At 45.8% G+C, this 15107-nt stretch overlaps 1 protein-coding gene across 1 annotated transcript in view; it reads left to right on the forward strand.

Annotated features, from left to right (window-relative positions):
* The window catches only part of SLC17A7 (solute carrier family 17 member 7), a 194691-nt gene that overhangs the window by 89264 nt on the left and 90320 nt on the right, over positions 1-15107 (forward strand). The window contains exon 3 of the mRNA XM_073656469.1: positions 10992-11110. Coding sequence (XP_073512570.1) covers positions 10992-11110 — 119 coding nt within the window. The remainder of the gene's footprint in view (positions 1-10991; positions 11111-15107) is intronic.

Consider the following 15107-nt stretch of genomic DNA (forward strand, 5'->3'; position numbering starts at 1 on the left):
TCTACCTCTGAAAAAATATTGGGCTTCTAGCTGTGTGTGGGTCTTGTTCTATTAATCCATCTATACAGACCTCCATCAGGTTGCAAACTGAATATAATTTTTTTCTGCATCTAGCTCTGAAAAAATATTTGGCCTTCTAGCAGTGTGTGGGACTTGTTCTATTAGTCCACCTATACTGACCTCCATCAGGTTGCAAATTCAAAATAATTTTTTGTATGCATCTAGCTCTGAAAAAATATTTGGCCTTCTAGCAGTGTGTGGGACTTTCTCTGTTAGTCCATCTATACTGACCTCCATCAGGTTGCAAACTGAATCTAATTTTTTTCTGCATCTAGCTCTGAAAAAATATTTGGCCTTCTAGCAGTGTGTCGGACTTTCTCTATTAGTCCATCTATACTGACCTCCATCAGGTTGCAAATTAAAAATAATTTTTATCTGCATCTACAGTACCTCTGAAAAAATATTTGGGCTTCTAGCTGTGTGTGGGACTTGTTGTATTAGTCCATCTATACTGACCTCCATCAGGTTGCAAACTGAATATATCTGCATCTACCTCTGAAAAAATATTGGGCTTCTAGCTGTGTGTGGGTCTTGTTCTATTAATCCATCTATACAGACCTCCATCAAGTTGCAAACTGAATAGAATTTTTTTCTGCATCTACCTCTGAAAAAATATTGGGCTTCTAGCTGTGTGTGGGACTTGTTGTATTAGTCCATCTATACTGACCTCCATCAGGTTGCAAACTGAATATATTTTTTTCTGCATCTACCTCTGAAAAAATATTGTGCTTCTAGCTGTGTGTGGGACTTGTTGTATTAGTCCATCTATACTGACCTCCATCAGGTTGCAAATTGAATATAATTTTTTTCTGCATCTAACCCAGCCAATAGTTTTGGCCTAATACCACAGTTTGGCCACTCAGCTCTGCTCGGTTACCATCCATTGTTTTTTTGTGCAAACAACTCCAGAGTTGTGAATTAGTTAACCACCAAAATGAGTGGAAAAAGGCCTGCTGCTGGTGGAAAGGGGAATAGGCGTGTTGGGAAGGGGAAAAAAGGTTGTGTCCGTGGGGTAGGTGTTAAAGCAACAGTAACATCTGCAGAAGAAAGACCATCTTCCAGCCAAACTAAAATATCTACTTCTTTTAGCGGACAATGTGATAAGATCCCTTTCTTACGGCCACGCCAATCGCTACAAATTCCAGATGAGGCACAAAAACAGCAGGTGCTTCAACGGATATCAAGTGCTCCTTTAAGTGGGCTCTCCTCCACATCAACTTCAACATCACAAATACTCCAGTCCTCAAAGGTGTCACCCAAATCGCACTTGCTTCCTCACAGCTCCCAAATCTCCAGCTGCCCGTCTGAGTATGAGGTAGAACAGATGCTTGAGTCTGCAGAGCTGTTTACTCATACTATAGCCTGGGAATCAGAGGTCGACTCCAGCGCTTCTGTGAATCCAGACGAGGAAATGATCTGCACTGATGCCCAGAATCTTTATGAGTCGGATCCAGGACCAGACGCAGAAGGTTCTGACCATAATGTAGACCCTCATTCCCAAACTGTAACTCCTGTTGGTGGAGACAATGAGGAAGACGATGATAAGACTCAAATACCTGATTGGAGCGACAACTTTAGTTTTTTGTCAGGGCAGGAACAGGTTGGCTCTGAGGACGACGGGTGTGATAACACACAGGGTGATGATGATGAGGTTGGAGATCCCACTTACTGTCAACCCACAGTCAGCCAAGAGATGAGGTCAGCAGAGGAGGTGGAGGAAGATGCTAGTGACGACGAGGTCAGGTTGCGCCTTCCTGGACAGAGACGTAGTACTGGAAGCACGTCAACAACTGCATCCTCAAACACAACTCTGCCTCTCACCACAAGTCGTGGTGGCTCTTCAGGTCGCATGGGTGCTAAGCCTTGCATAGCCTGGGCATTTTTTCAGATCGATAAAGATGACCCAACTCGTGTTATCTGTAACATTTGTCAGCAAAAGCTAAGTAGAGGCCAAAAAATACATAGTTTGAGTACTTCATGCATGAACCGGCACATGGACATGAAGCATAAGTTGCAGTGGGAAGCTCAGTGTGCTACAATGCGGCCTAGCCGGCCGGGCCAACCACCGTCTGCCATATCTTGTGCATCCGCGGCCTCTTCATCCTCTGTGACTGGGGGGACAGCAGTCACACCTGTTTTGGGGCGCAGACCTGCCACCTCTTTACCCGCAACAGCCAGCGTGATTGGCAGGTCATCATTTTCTTTGGAGGTGGTAACACCAGCTGGTGTTGAGCGCTGTCCGACATCGATAGCACCACCTTTGGATCAAGGCAACCTAACATGTCCGCCTGCATCTTCCTCACAGACCAGCAGTTTGCCGGGGACACCCTTATCAACCCCGTCTAAGCACAATAGCCAGCCCTCGGTCCCTCAGATGTGGACAAGTAAAAGACCATTTCCTCCTAGCCATGAGAAAGCTAAGAGGTTGAATTTCACCATCTGCAAGCTCTTGGCTACAGAAATGCTGCCTTTCCGCCTGGTGGACACAGAGGATTTTCGAGACCTTATGTCCGTCGCAGTGCCCCAGTACCAGATGCCCAGTCGCACTACTTCTCAAAGAAAGGTGTGCCTGCGCTCCACCAGCATGTCGCACACAACATCACCGCTTCTTTGAGAAACTCTGTGTGTGACAGGGTGCATTTCACCACAGACACTTGGACGAGTAGGCATGGACAGGGGCGTTACATGTCGCTGACTGGGCACTGGGTAACTATGGTGACAGCAGGACAAGGGGCTGCTGTCCAAGTCTTGCCGTCCCCACGAGTTGTGCGTCAATCCTCTTTATGTCAAAGTTCCTCCACTGCTTCTGCCTCCTCAACCTCCTCTCGGTCTTCCACCTGCACCCAAAGCCTGTCTGGTCATGCCACAAGCTTTCTAACTGCGCAGAAGGGATCCTGCACACCTCCTTACTATGCTGGCAGTAGGGCTCAACGTCATCAGGCGGTTTTTACTTTGAAATGTCTGGGAAATGTGAGTCACACAGCTGAGGAGTTGTGGTCAGCTCTGGAGAACCAATTTCATGAATGGCTGTCTCCACTGGACCTGAAACCAGGGAAGGCCGTGTGCGACAATGCTGCAAACCTGGGTGCGGCCCTTCGCCGGGGCAATGTCAGACACGTGCCTTGTATGGCTCACGTGTTGAACCTGGTTGTCCAGCAATTTTTAGCCCACTATCCCAGACTAGATGGCCTTCTGCAGAGGGCACGGTCGCTGTGTGCTCACTTCCGCCGTTCGCATCCCGCAGCTCAGCGACTTACATCTCTACAGAAGTCGTTGGGCCTGCCACTTCACCGGCTAAAATGCGATGTGCCTACCCGGTGGAATTCAACTCTGCACATGTTGCAGCGACTGTGGCAGCACCGACAAGCCCTGGTGCAATACGTTCTGACGTATAGCCTGGGCCAACGAGATCCAGAGGTGGGGCAAATCACGCTGGAGGAGTGGTCTCAGATCAGGGACCTATGCACCCTTCTGCACAGTTTTGAAATGGCGACGAAGATGTTTAGTGCTGATGATGCCATTATCAGCATGACTATTCCGGTGATTTACATGCTGGAGCACATGTTAAACAGAATTCGGAGTCAGGTGGTGGCACAAGAGGAGGTGGAGGAAGTAGAGGAGGAGGAGTTGTATGCGGAAGGGCTAACATCTGCAAGGTCCAGACGGTCGGCAGCACCAAGGTGGCAGGCATGTGAGGGTGGGGGAGATGGTTTTACCAGGGCGCATTGTAGCAGCCAAACTAGTGAGGAAGGTGCAGGAGCCCAGGAAGAGGTGGAGGACGAACTGATGGAAGACTCATCAGATGAGGGAGACCTTGATCACATTTCTGTTGTGCGAGGTTGGGGGGAGAGGACAGAGGAAGGAAGCATGATTGTTACCTCGCCACCAACACAACAGGGACTTGGTGCTCCTGGATGCGCAATACACATGATTGCCTTCTTGCTGCACTACCTGCAACATGACCCTCGAATTGTGAGAATTAGAAATAATCCTGACTACTGGGTTGCCACACTGTTAGATCCCCGGTACAAAAGTAAATTTGCCGAAATTATTCCTGCCATAGAAAGGGATGCACGCATGCAGGAGTATCAGCAGAGACTGTTGCAGAATCTTACATGTGCTTTTCCACAAAACACCAGTGGTGCACGTAGTGATTCTCACAGTTCCAACTTGCCAACCGTGGGACCGTCAAGTGTTCAGCACTCAAACCGTAACAGAACCACAGTATCTGCTGGTAACATCAATTTTGCGGAATCATTTCACCACTTTTTTAGCCCATCCTTTGCAAGGCCACAGGAGACAAGAAGTCTGACACATAGTCAACGCCTAGAGACGATGGTACAGGAGTATCTCCAAGTAAACATTGAAGCCACGACTGTGTCACTGGACTCTTGCTCTTTTTGGGCTTCCAATCTGGATAAATGGCCGGAGCTAGCCACTTACGCCTTGGAGATCTTGTCATGCCCCGCAGCCAGCGTTCTGTCTGAACGTGTGTTCAGCGCTGCTGGTGGTGTGCTGACAGATAAGCGCACGCGGCTCTCCACTGATAATGTAGACAGACTCACGTTCATAAAGATGAACAAATCATGGATCCGAAACGACTTTTCTACCCCTGTGTCATCCTGGGGAGAGTAAAAGCTTGATGATTGGTTAAAATCACCCTACCAACCGTTTTAAGCTTTCAAATTACTAATCATGTTTATCTGTATCTTGACTGGAAAATAATTTGGGCTTTGTAGCAGTGTGCAGCACTGATCCTATTAGGCCATCTATAATAAGCTCCACCAGATTTAAAATTAAAAATAATTTTTAGCTGCATCTAGCCCGGAAAATAATTTTGGGGCTCCGAGATGCGCAAGACACATAAGTGCCTTCTTGCTGCACTACCTGCAGCATGACCCTCATATTGTCAGAATTCGAAGTAATCATGACTACTGGGTTGCCACACTCTTAGATCCCCCAAACTTTTCGATCAACCTTTTCATTTTAATAAAGACCAAAAAAATGGTCATTTTTGAAATTATAAGCATTAGCAGGTTGTTAGAAACTGAAATCAAACAGTTTTCAACTCAAAACTTTATTCTAGGTGATGTTACATTTTCACATAGGACCCCTTGTTCGAAAGGAGCTTCTGAACTCTCTCGTCCATTGAATTTGTCAGGTTTTGGATGGTTTCTGCTTCAATTGTTTTGCATGAGGACAGAATACCCTCCCAGAGCTGTTGCTTAGATGTGAACTGCCTCCCGCCATCATAGACACTCCTTTTAATGATGCTCCAAAGGTTCTGAATGGGGTAGAGGTCAGGGGAGCATGGGGGTCACACCATAAGTTTGTCCCCTTTTATGCCCATATCAGCCAGAGATGCAGATGTTTTATGTGCAGCATGAGATGGTGCATTATCATGCAGAAAAATGATCTTGCTGTGAAATACACGGTTCTTCTTCTTGAACCATGGCAGGAAGTGCTGTTTGAGAAAATCCACATACATTATGGAGTTCATCTTTAGCGCCTTCAGGGATCCTAAAGGGGCCGACAATCTCTCTCCCCATGATTCCAGCCCAAAACATTACTCCACCTCCTCCTTGTTGGCGCTGTAGCCGTGTTTGCGTGGGGTGTCCATCAACCAGCCATCCTCCACTCCATCCATCTGGACCATCGAGCGCTGCACGGCACTCATCCGTGAACAAAACAGTTTTGAAATCAGTCTTCATGTAATGTTTGGCCCACTGGAGCCGTTTCTGCTTGTGTGAAGTGGATAGAGGAGGTCGACAGGATGGCGTATGCACAGCTGCAAACCTCTGAAGGACCCTGCATCTTGTTGTTCGGGGGACGTTGGAGGCACAAGCAGCTTCAAAAACTTGTCTGCTGCTATGACAAGGCTTTTTTGCCGCTGCTCTTTCAACCTGACTTAATTGCCTGTAGGAAAGAGTCCTCAATTTGCCCTTATCAGCACGCACACGTGTGTACTGTGAATCAGCTACATACTTCTTGATTGCCAAGACACTTCATCCTGATCATCGCACAATGTTGATTGTAGTCATGCCTTGACCTAAACACTCCACAATTTGTTGCTTCTCAGCAGCCGACACATCCTTTTTCTTTCCCATTTTGGCAGAAAATGTAGGCTGCTTAATAATGTGAGAGAGCCTTCTTAAGTAGTCTTGCCTTTCATTGGACACACCTGCCAAACTAATTAGCACAGGTGTCTGCAATTGCTTACAGTGATATAAAGAGCCCTGACACACATCACCATCAATGAGTTTAACTGACAAACAAACAAATTCTTCCCTTATCACTCCTAAACACTTTTTGCATAATAATTTGGAACGCAGTGTACATGTGCTTTTCCACAAAACACCAGTGGTTCACGTAGTGAATCTTACAGTTCTAACTTGCCAACCGTGGTCTGTATGGAATTGTTCAATAAAGGGCCCAAAATTAAGATAACATAGATGGGAGAGGTCTCTATGAATAGGAATTCCTAAGTATTTGATACCCTGTGAGGGCCAGGCAAAGGGAAAGTTGGACTGGATGGAATCCTATATGGATTTGGGGAGGGAGACATCGAGGGCCTCAGACTTCGCTGCATTGATTTTAAAATTTGACCATGTAACAAAGTGATCTATTTCAGCCATAACAGCAGGGATGGATATATGTGATTGAGTGATATATACTAGGACATCATCAGCAAATAGAGAGCACTTGTACTCGGTGCCTCCCACCTCAATCCACCTAATATTGGGGTTATGGCGAATTGATGAGAGCAGGTGCTCCGTCACTAGGATGTATAAGAGAGGGGACAGAGGACATCCCTGCCTTGTCCCATTGGTGATTGTGAAAGGTGATGAAAATGTTCTGACGCACCCCCTGGGCCTTGGGACACCCGGAGCCGGACCCTTTTTGGTGGATGCTGGTGGTTGTAGTCTTCGTGGCGGCGACCCGGTTCCGTGGCTCAGGGCGGTCAAACCAGTGGCGGAACTATTTATGTGGTTTTGATGTTTAAATGTCCGACTACGCCACCCGTGGATTGCGGTCAGAGTGAACCGCCGCTACAGGGCAGACCGCTGAGGCTGGTGTTGTGGGTGCAGCAGAGCGTAGCATAACTCCCCACGGGAGGAGTATAGCCTCAGGGCAGTGTATGCGGAGGATGGGGGTGATGGTGCAGGGCAGCAGCAGTAACGACACGGAGTCAGTGATGCAGTCCAGGGCCTTTACTCACAGTTCTTATTATCCAGACCACGTCTGCAGGTAACGGCTGCCCACGTCGTACTGTGCTCACCAGGTGAGGGGCTCAGACAACTCCCAGATAACTTTGGAGCACTTCACAGGACCCCCTTTGTGTGTCCTTTGTCTGGCCTTTCTTACCAACACTTCTGTCCGGCTGCCTCGGGCCTCCTCTTGGTAAACTTGGCGCCAGTTTCCCTGACCCTATGTGGTGCCTTCCTAGCGGGTGTAGCGAGGGGCTGCGCCACATAAAATGTCAGAGCCTCCGGTTTCTAGCTGAGGGTCGTTACCTGCCTCCACTAGTTCGGGGACCGGTCTCTCCCTTTGGCCTGACCCCTCCACGCAGGTGGATTCGGGCGTGCGGTGGCGACTCGCCCGTCCGCACCCCTGGGATCCCTTCATTCCTCGTTCCTGGAGCCTTCTCTGCTCCTCTTCCTTCCTTCTCCCTCTTCCAGGCCTGGGCCTCTGTTACTAGGCCCGCCTCCGGAGCAGAGCTCATGCAGAGCCCCTGCTCCCTGCCACTTCTGCTCAGACTTCTCTGCACTGAACTAAGATGGTGCCCACCTTTTATACTCCCTTCTCAATGCACCCAGGAACTGCTTCCTCCCTGCTCCTGCACTACAGGGTTCCCCTTCCTCAGTGTTCCCTCCCCCCACTCCAGCCAGGGACAGGGACTGTCGTGCCCATCTCAGGGGCATATTGGTCGCCCTGCCCCACGGCAATGTGGTGTAATGCATGCAGGTGTCGGGTCCTGATCCACACTCCATCCTTACCTGAGAGTGAGATATCACACCTCTGGGTGAGGTGCAATACGTCTGTAGCAACCGAGCCCTCAGGGTGCTACAGTTCCATTTATCTTCAGCCTAGGTGACGTATTGCGATACAGGGCCGTGATTTTGGCTATAAAAAGGTCCCCTAGACCCCTACCCCAAGCTTTTTAAGAGAATCATATATGGCGTGCCAGGAGACTCTATGGAATGCTTTCTCAGCATCCAACGAGAGTATCTAATTACAAATTTTTAACTGCATCTAGCCCAGGAAATACTTTGTGCCTAGTAGCAGTGTCTGCTAGTCAGCGGATTATCCCGGCTGTTAAGCAAGCTACACCACCTGTAGTTTAGACACTTAATTTTTTCAAAGGAAATGCTTCGGGACCACGGGATACTTAGTGAAGAGCATCAGGAGGCACCCCAAGGCATAGGGGCTGGGACTGGCAGTAGGATGCCTTGCGGTGGACAGCCGAGCTCGATCCTTATAAAAGCTTTTTAACTGCAGCAGCTTTAGTGGACGCTACTGGAGCTGGAATTACCGCGGCTGCTGGCATGAGACTTGCCCTCCAATAGATCCTTGTAAATGGATTTAAAGTGTATTCATTCAAATTAGAGAGACAATTTAAATTAAAAAGCTTAGAGCTGCCTCCACCACAGGGGGGCTCGCTCGACCCACCAGCGGACAGGCACCAGTATTGGGAGAGGGGGGCTGGCCGTCAGGGTTCACCGCGGCTCTGGCACAAACCCGGCGACACGGAGGTGGCACGGGCAGGAGCGGACTGGCCGTGTCGGCTTCTCACTTTTTGGATTTTAGAAGGGCATGACATGCCTATATCTGTGTCTCCCCCTCCTTTTACTCCTCCACCTCTTTTATTTTCGCATGACTATATGTACTTGTCACTTTTCCATGTGTTAGTTATGTCTTCTGAGCAGTTTGTCAGCTTTTGGACACCTTTGAAGGTGTTTTCTATGTGTTTCTATGTGTTTTTGTTTGCCTGCCATTGGTTTTAACGGTGTTCGAAGGTATTCGACGAACAGTTCGACGAACAGTTCGGCGAACACACGGGTGTTCGACGAACCGAACCGAACTCGAACACTACGGGGGTGGCTCAACACTACTCTGCACAGAAGAAAAGAGCTGGGAATCTGTCATCACGTTTTTGTTATGTAATCTGAAAGCAGCATTGTGTAGAGACAGAGACTCTGATTTCAGCGATGTATCACTTACTTGGCTGCCTGCTGTAGTTTTGATAAAATCCTTGTTTTTTCTGCTGCTGAAATACCGTTTTCTGAATATGGAGCTGTGTATAACCCTGGCAACACCACTGATTGACATCTGTGTACACTGTACATAGGCAGAAAGCTGCCAATCAGTGGTGTGGGCGGGGTTATACAAAGCAGGAGGACCAGATGATATGAGACAACTAGTCCTCCAGTGCTAATCTCCTGCTGATAAAATACAAATTTTATTGAAACTGCAACAAGCAGCCTGGTAAGTGATACAAAAACCTGCTGACATATTTTCTTTAAAGAGCCTTGCCACTTAGGATATCAATTTCTCATCAGTATAAAGTAGGGGGCTGTTTGGCTGGGTGAGAGACCTTTGACAGAGGTCAAGGGAGTAAAATTTCTCTTTGAGGAGAATGTCAATCTGGAGACTTTCAGGTCAGGGAGTATACAGTAGCTTGAGATCTTGTTCTCTTCCTCTTTGAAGAGGTTCTTGCATGATAGAATGGTGTGATGATACAATTTACGATCTTAATATACCAGATGATTAGATTTGTTAATCCAAGAGAAATACCTTATTGTGTTTTATTAAAGATTGCTGGCTGTGTTTTATTAATGTTCTGCTTGCTCATCAGTTTATGTACACTAATTTAAATTGTAAAGTGTCCAGCACTCCATTAATCTCGTAAGTATCTCAGGAGCCTCTAACCATTGTTCAAAAATCGGCTAGGCCCACTGTGTAAGTGTTGAAAGAAGATGCGGCTGAGCCTTCACCACAGGGAGTCTCACATGTAGACCCAGGTGATGGGGTCGACCTGAGAAAGATACCTCCACTAATGCACACTTAGCTTTGGAGGGGGAGGGTGAGAGCAGTTCTGGTCATTCAGGGGACTGAGCCCAGAGAAGCAGAAGGGACATGTGTTTTGTAGCAGTCAGACTTGGGACAGAGAATCAAAGAGCATCAGAAACACTTTACAAGGAGAATGAAAGACATCCTTCAGGACAGCAGATGGATTGCATGGCATTACCCAAAGAGACACAGATTTGTATTCTACATGATGTTAGCCTAAGGGTATCAGCCCTGACTGGAAAGATACGGATCGTCTCCATTGACCATCAGAGAGACATGGATACATTTTGGGGAGACCAGGGTGGAACAAGGAAGCCACCTGGCCCCATGAATATGTTATTTGGGGTTGACAGGAGCGAACCACTGGTAGCCTGCAACTCACGGAAACTCTCAGAGAGACCAAGTTGGGACCCTTGGGTCTCCTGGTCTTGTACCTCAATGGACTGCTAGCTTCCTAAACTTGCCACTACCTTCCCTCTGTGGGGGCCCACCAGAAGCCGGGGGGGGCCACTGGTTGAGGGAGTCGGCCCTGGAAGTCTCCAAAGTTGCCGCTGTTCTATCCCAGGCGGGCGGAGAAGGAAGGGTGAGACTGTGTAATGTTGTACCATCTTGGGTATTTGCTGGGACTGTTCTATGTGTTTATTGTCCGCTTTGTGGTTCAATAAAGTATTGTCACGCTGTTTTACTCTCACCCTGCGTTGTCTGAGAAATGTTACGCCCACGGAAGACCCCGGGTCTTCACATTGTTCTCTTCCACCTCGAAGAGGTTCTTGCATGACAGAATAGGTTTTGCCTTTATGCATTTATGAATTGTTTTTCTTTTGTGTTATAATGTGTCCTCTTTAATTGTGTTTTACCAGCAAGCACAATTTTCCTGGGACCCTGAAACAGTTGGCATGATACATGGATCATTCTTTTGGGGCTATATAGTGACACAGATACCGGGAGGATATATTTCACAAAAATTTGCAGCTAATAGGTAAGCGATCTGTGTAATTATTCTTGTTATGCTTTGTTCTCTTTATATATGTAAAGTTATTTCATGTTATATATAATATGTAATTTTAGAGTTGGTCTAGAGATGTACGGTAATTTTCAAAACTATTGAGTAACAATTCTAAAAAGCATGCAATACCTGTCTTGCTAAGTTCATGAGTAATATTTTAGCCTGTAGCCACATTTAGATTTCCACTAGTCAGTTACCCCTAAGAGTAAGAGATCACTTTGTCTTAGCTTACCCCTAAATCCTAAATGGGGTTTTGACAAGTTTAAGGCTATGTTCACACATCATGTTTTTTCCGCGTTTTTTGAAGAGTTTTTTATGCAAATTTTCAGCTGCGTTTGACAGTACCAGCAAGGTCTATGAGATTCCAAAAATCTCATGCACACATCATGGTTTTTTTTTTGTTCAGGATTTTGTGCTTTGCATGTTTTTTTACAAAATAGAGAATGTCACTTCTTTCAGCGTCTTTTCAGCATTTTTTTAGTGTTTTTTCACCCATTGGAAGTAATGGGTAGTGAAAAAATGCTGAAAAAACGCCTAATATGAACATAGCTATCAGGTTTTGCTGCGTTTTTAGTGGAAATAAGCAAGTAAAACAGTGTGTGAAACACATTTTCTTTTGTGATTTTACCATCTTGTCTTGGTAGTTTGTATTAGGAGAGTTTAATTAAATTAGTGATGTTTACCTTTTAAACATTGGCTGAGCTACATGTGAGATTGAACAATACCTGTGGCCCAGGGAGGTGTGAAATTGAACAATGCCTGTGCAACTGAATGGCAGACCCCATAGTGTGAAAGTAAATAGTGTCCTACAAACTCAATGCACTGCCAGTGTCTTAGGTAAACTATTCCTGAACAATTCACCTCCCTCACTGTTATGCCAAAACCAGAATAAGATTTTTTTTCACTGAACTTTATCTACATGCATAAAAGAGACAAAAGAACAGTGAAAAAACACTGAAAAAATGCACCAAAAACACATCGAAAAACAAGCAAAAAAGCAAGAAAAATCCCGAACAGCCTCCTGGCAAGAGATCAGGTTTTGCTGCAGTTTTGCTGCAGAAAGAAAACGCTGAAAAAAACATGATGTGTGAACATATCCTAAAGGGTTTTCCAACGTTAGTTATATTATGAAGAGAATAAAAAAAAGAGAGAAATTCAGAAGCGGTTCCAGAATAATTATGGATTACTGCAATAGAAGAGAACCGGAACATTGGAATGTTTCACAAAGACTTACACTTGGTGAGAGGGAAGTCCTAGATATTGAGGATCATGCATTTTTTGCCTATACTATAGATCAGTAATTCATTGTTTTGGAAAGGTGTTTTTTACACCTTTAACCCCTTTCCGACCATGTCAGTAATAGTACGTATCTGTGCCCTGGGACTTATGGACCAGCTACGTACTATTACGCGTGCAGTGATCGCGCCCGCACACAAGCGGTGCGGGGCGATCGCCGCCAGGTGTCAGCTGATTGTCACAGCTGACACCCGGTGCTATGTGCAGGGAGCGGTCCCGCACCGCTCCCGGCACATTAACCCCCTCAATGCTGCGATCAAATTCGATCGCAGCATTGCGGTGGAAAGGGGGGAGGTGATCTGTATACTCACCTCTCCTGCCGGCATCCAGCGATGTCTGCGGCGGCTTCCGGATGTTGCCATGACGACCCGATGTCGTCATGACAACATCCGGGTCACCAGGAGGCAGGACGTTAGTTTGGTCATGCGCAGTGCGTGACCAAAGTAATGTCTCCCCTGTGTGCAGCGCTGACAGGCTGCATGACAAAGGGAGCTGCTGCTCTCTATGCCATGCAGCCGATCAGGCTGAAAAAAGTGAAAGTCCCATAGTGAGACAATGTGTAAAAGTAAAAAAAAAAGTAGAAAAGTGAAAAAAAAAAAAAAAAAATTGTAAAAATATTAAAAAAAAGAAAAAAATAATCCCCAAAAAATAAAAATATATTGAACCCATAATATTTATTTATTATGAAAAAAAAATAAACCAATAAAAGTACACATATTTGGTATCGCCGCGTCCGGAACGACCTGACCTATAAAACTATCCCACTATTTAACCCCTTTAGTAAACACGGTAAAAAAAAACAAAATAAAAAACAAAGCAAAAAACAATGCTTTATCATCATACCGCCAAACAAAAAATGGAATAACACGCGATCAAAAAAACGAATGGTACCACTGGAAACATCATCTTGTCCCACTAAAACAAGCCACCACACAGCTCCATTGTCCGAAAAAAAAAAAAGTTATAGCTCTCAGAATAAAGCGATACAAAAATATTATTTTTTCTAGAAAATCGTTTTTATTGTGTAAAAGCGGCAAAACATAAAAAACAATATAAATGCGGTACCGCTGTAAATGCACTGACCCGAAGAATAACGCTGCATTATAAATTTTACCACACGCGGAACGGCATAAAAAAAAACGCAAAAAAACAATTCCTTAATTGTTGGTTTTTGTTTATTCTGCCTCTCAAAAATCAGAATAGAAAGCGATCAAAAAATGTCACGTGCCCGAAAATGGTACCAATAAAAACGTCAACTTGTCCTGCAAAAAACAAGCCTTCACATGACTCTGTCGGCCAAAATATGGAAAAATTATAGCTCTCAAAATATGGTGATGCCAACACTAGTCTTTGCCAAAAAAGCATCTTCTAGTGTGTGACAGCTGTCAGTCATAAAAACCCGATATGAATCTGGTATCTCTGTAGTTGCACCGACCCGAAGAATAAAGTAGTCTAATCACTTATACCGCACGAGGAACGGCGTAAAAAAATAAACTCTAGGGTTACGGTTGTGCTAGAGTTAGGGTTGGGCTAGGGTTAGGGTTGGGGTTGTATTAGGGTTGGGGCTAGGGTTGGGGTTTTTTCAAAAGTAAAGAAAAAAAAATGATGACAATATGGCGACCAGGGTTGAGCGCAAGTGCTTGCTACTTGAGTTTGCATCGGGTACTCAGGTATGCACCGAGTATCGCGGGTGCTCGAGTGACATGCTCGAGTCTCTGCCCCATATGCTTCGCGGCCCAAAAAAAGTTGCTCAGATCGCCTGCCATGCACGAGCGATCCCCGCATGTTTTGTTTGGGTGTCTACCAACCGTGAAACATGCAGGGCGGGGACTCGAGCATGTCATTCGAGCACCCGCGATACTTGGTTCATACCCGAGTACCCGATGCAAACTCAAGTAGCGAGCCCTTGCGCTCAAGACTAATGACAACTTATTCAATATAATGACCTAATGTTATCAAATTCTGTCGTACCTTTGGGTTCAAAATGTACACTATACCCCTTGATAAAATTCTTGAGGGGTCTAGTTTCCAAAATGGCATCACTTGTGGGGGGTTTCCACTATTTCGGCACATCAGGGGCTCCCGAAATGTGACATGGCGTCCGCTCTTGATTCCAGGCAATTTTGCGTTCAAAAAGTCACACAGTGCTCCTTCCCTTCTGAACCCTGACGTGCGCCCAAACAGTGTATTTTTCCCACATATGGAGTATTGGCGTACTCAACAGAAATTACTCAACAGAAATTGCACAACAGTTTTTAGGTTCCATTTTCTCCTCTTACCCTTGTGAAACTAAAAAAATTGGGGCAAAAAGATAATTTTTGTGGAAAAAGTTAGATTTTTTTATTTTCACAACTTCATGCTCTAAACTTCTATGAAGCACCTGGGGGTTAAGGGTGCTCACAACACATCTAGATAAGTTCCCTCAGGGGTCTAGTTTCCAAAATGGTGTCACTTGTGGGGGTTTTCCACTGTTTAGGCACATCATGGGCACATCCGCTAATTATTCAAGCAAATTTTACATTCAAAAAGTCAAATGGCGCGCCTTCCCTTCATAACGCTGCCGTGCGCCCAAACAGTGGTTTTCCCCCACATATGGGGTATCGGCTTACTCAGGAGAGATTGAGCAACAAGTTGCATGGTGCAATTTCTCCTGTTACCCTTATGAAAATGCAAA

This window comes from Phyllobates terribilis, unplaced genomic scaffold, assembly GCF_046119375.1.
Source record: "Phyllobates terribilis strain yellow unplaced genomic scaffold, ASM4611937v1 Scaffold_12__6_contigs__length_324123572, whole genome shotgun sequence".
Classification (NCBI taxonomy): Eukaryota; Metazoa; Chordata; class Amphibia; order Anura; family Dendrobatidae; genus Phyllobates; species Phyllobates terribilis.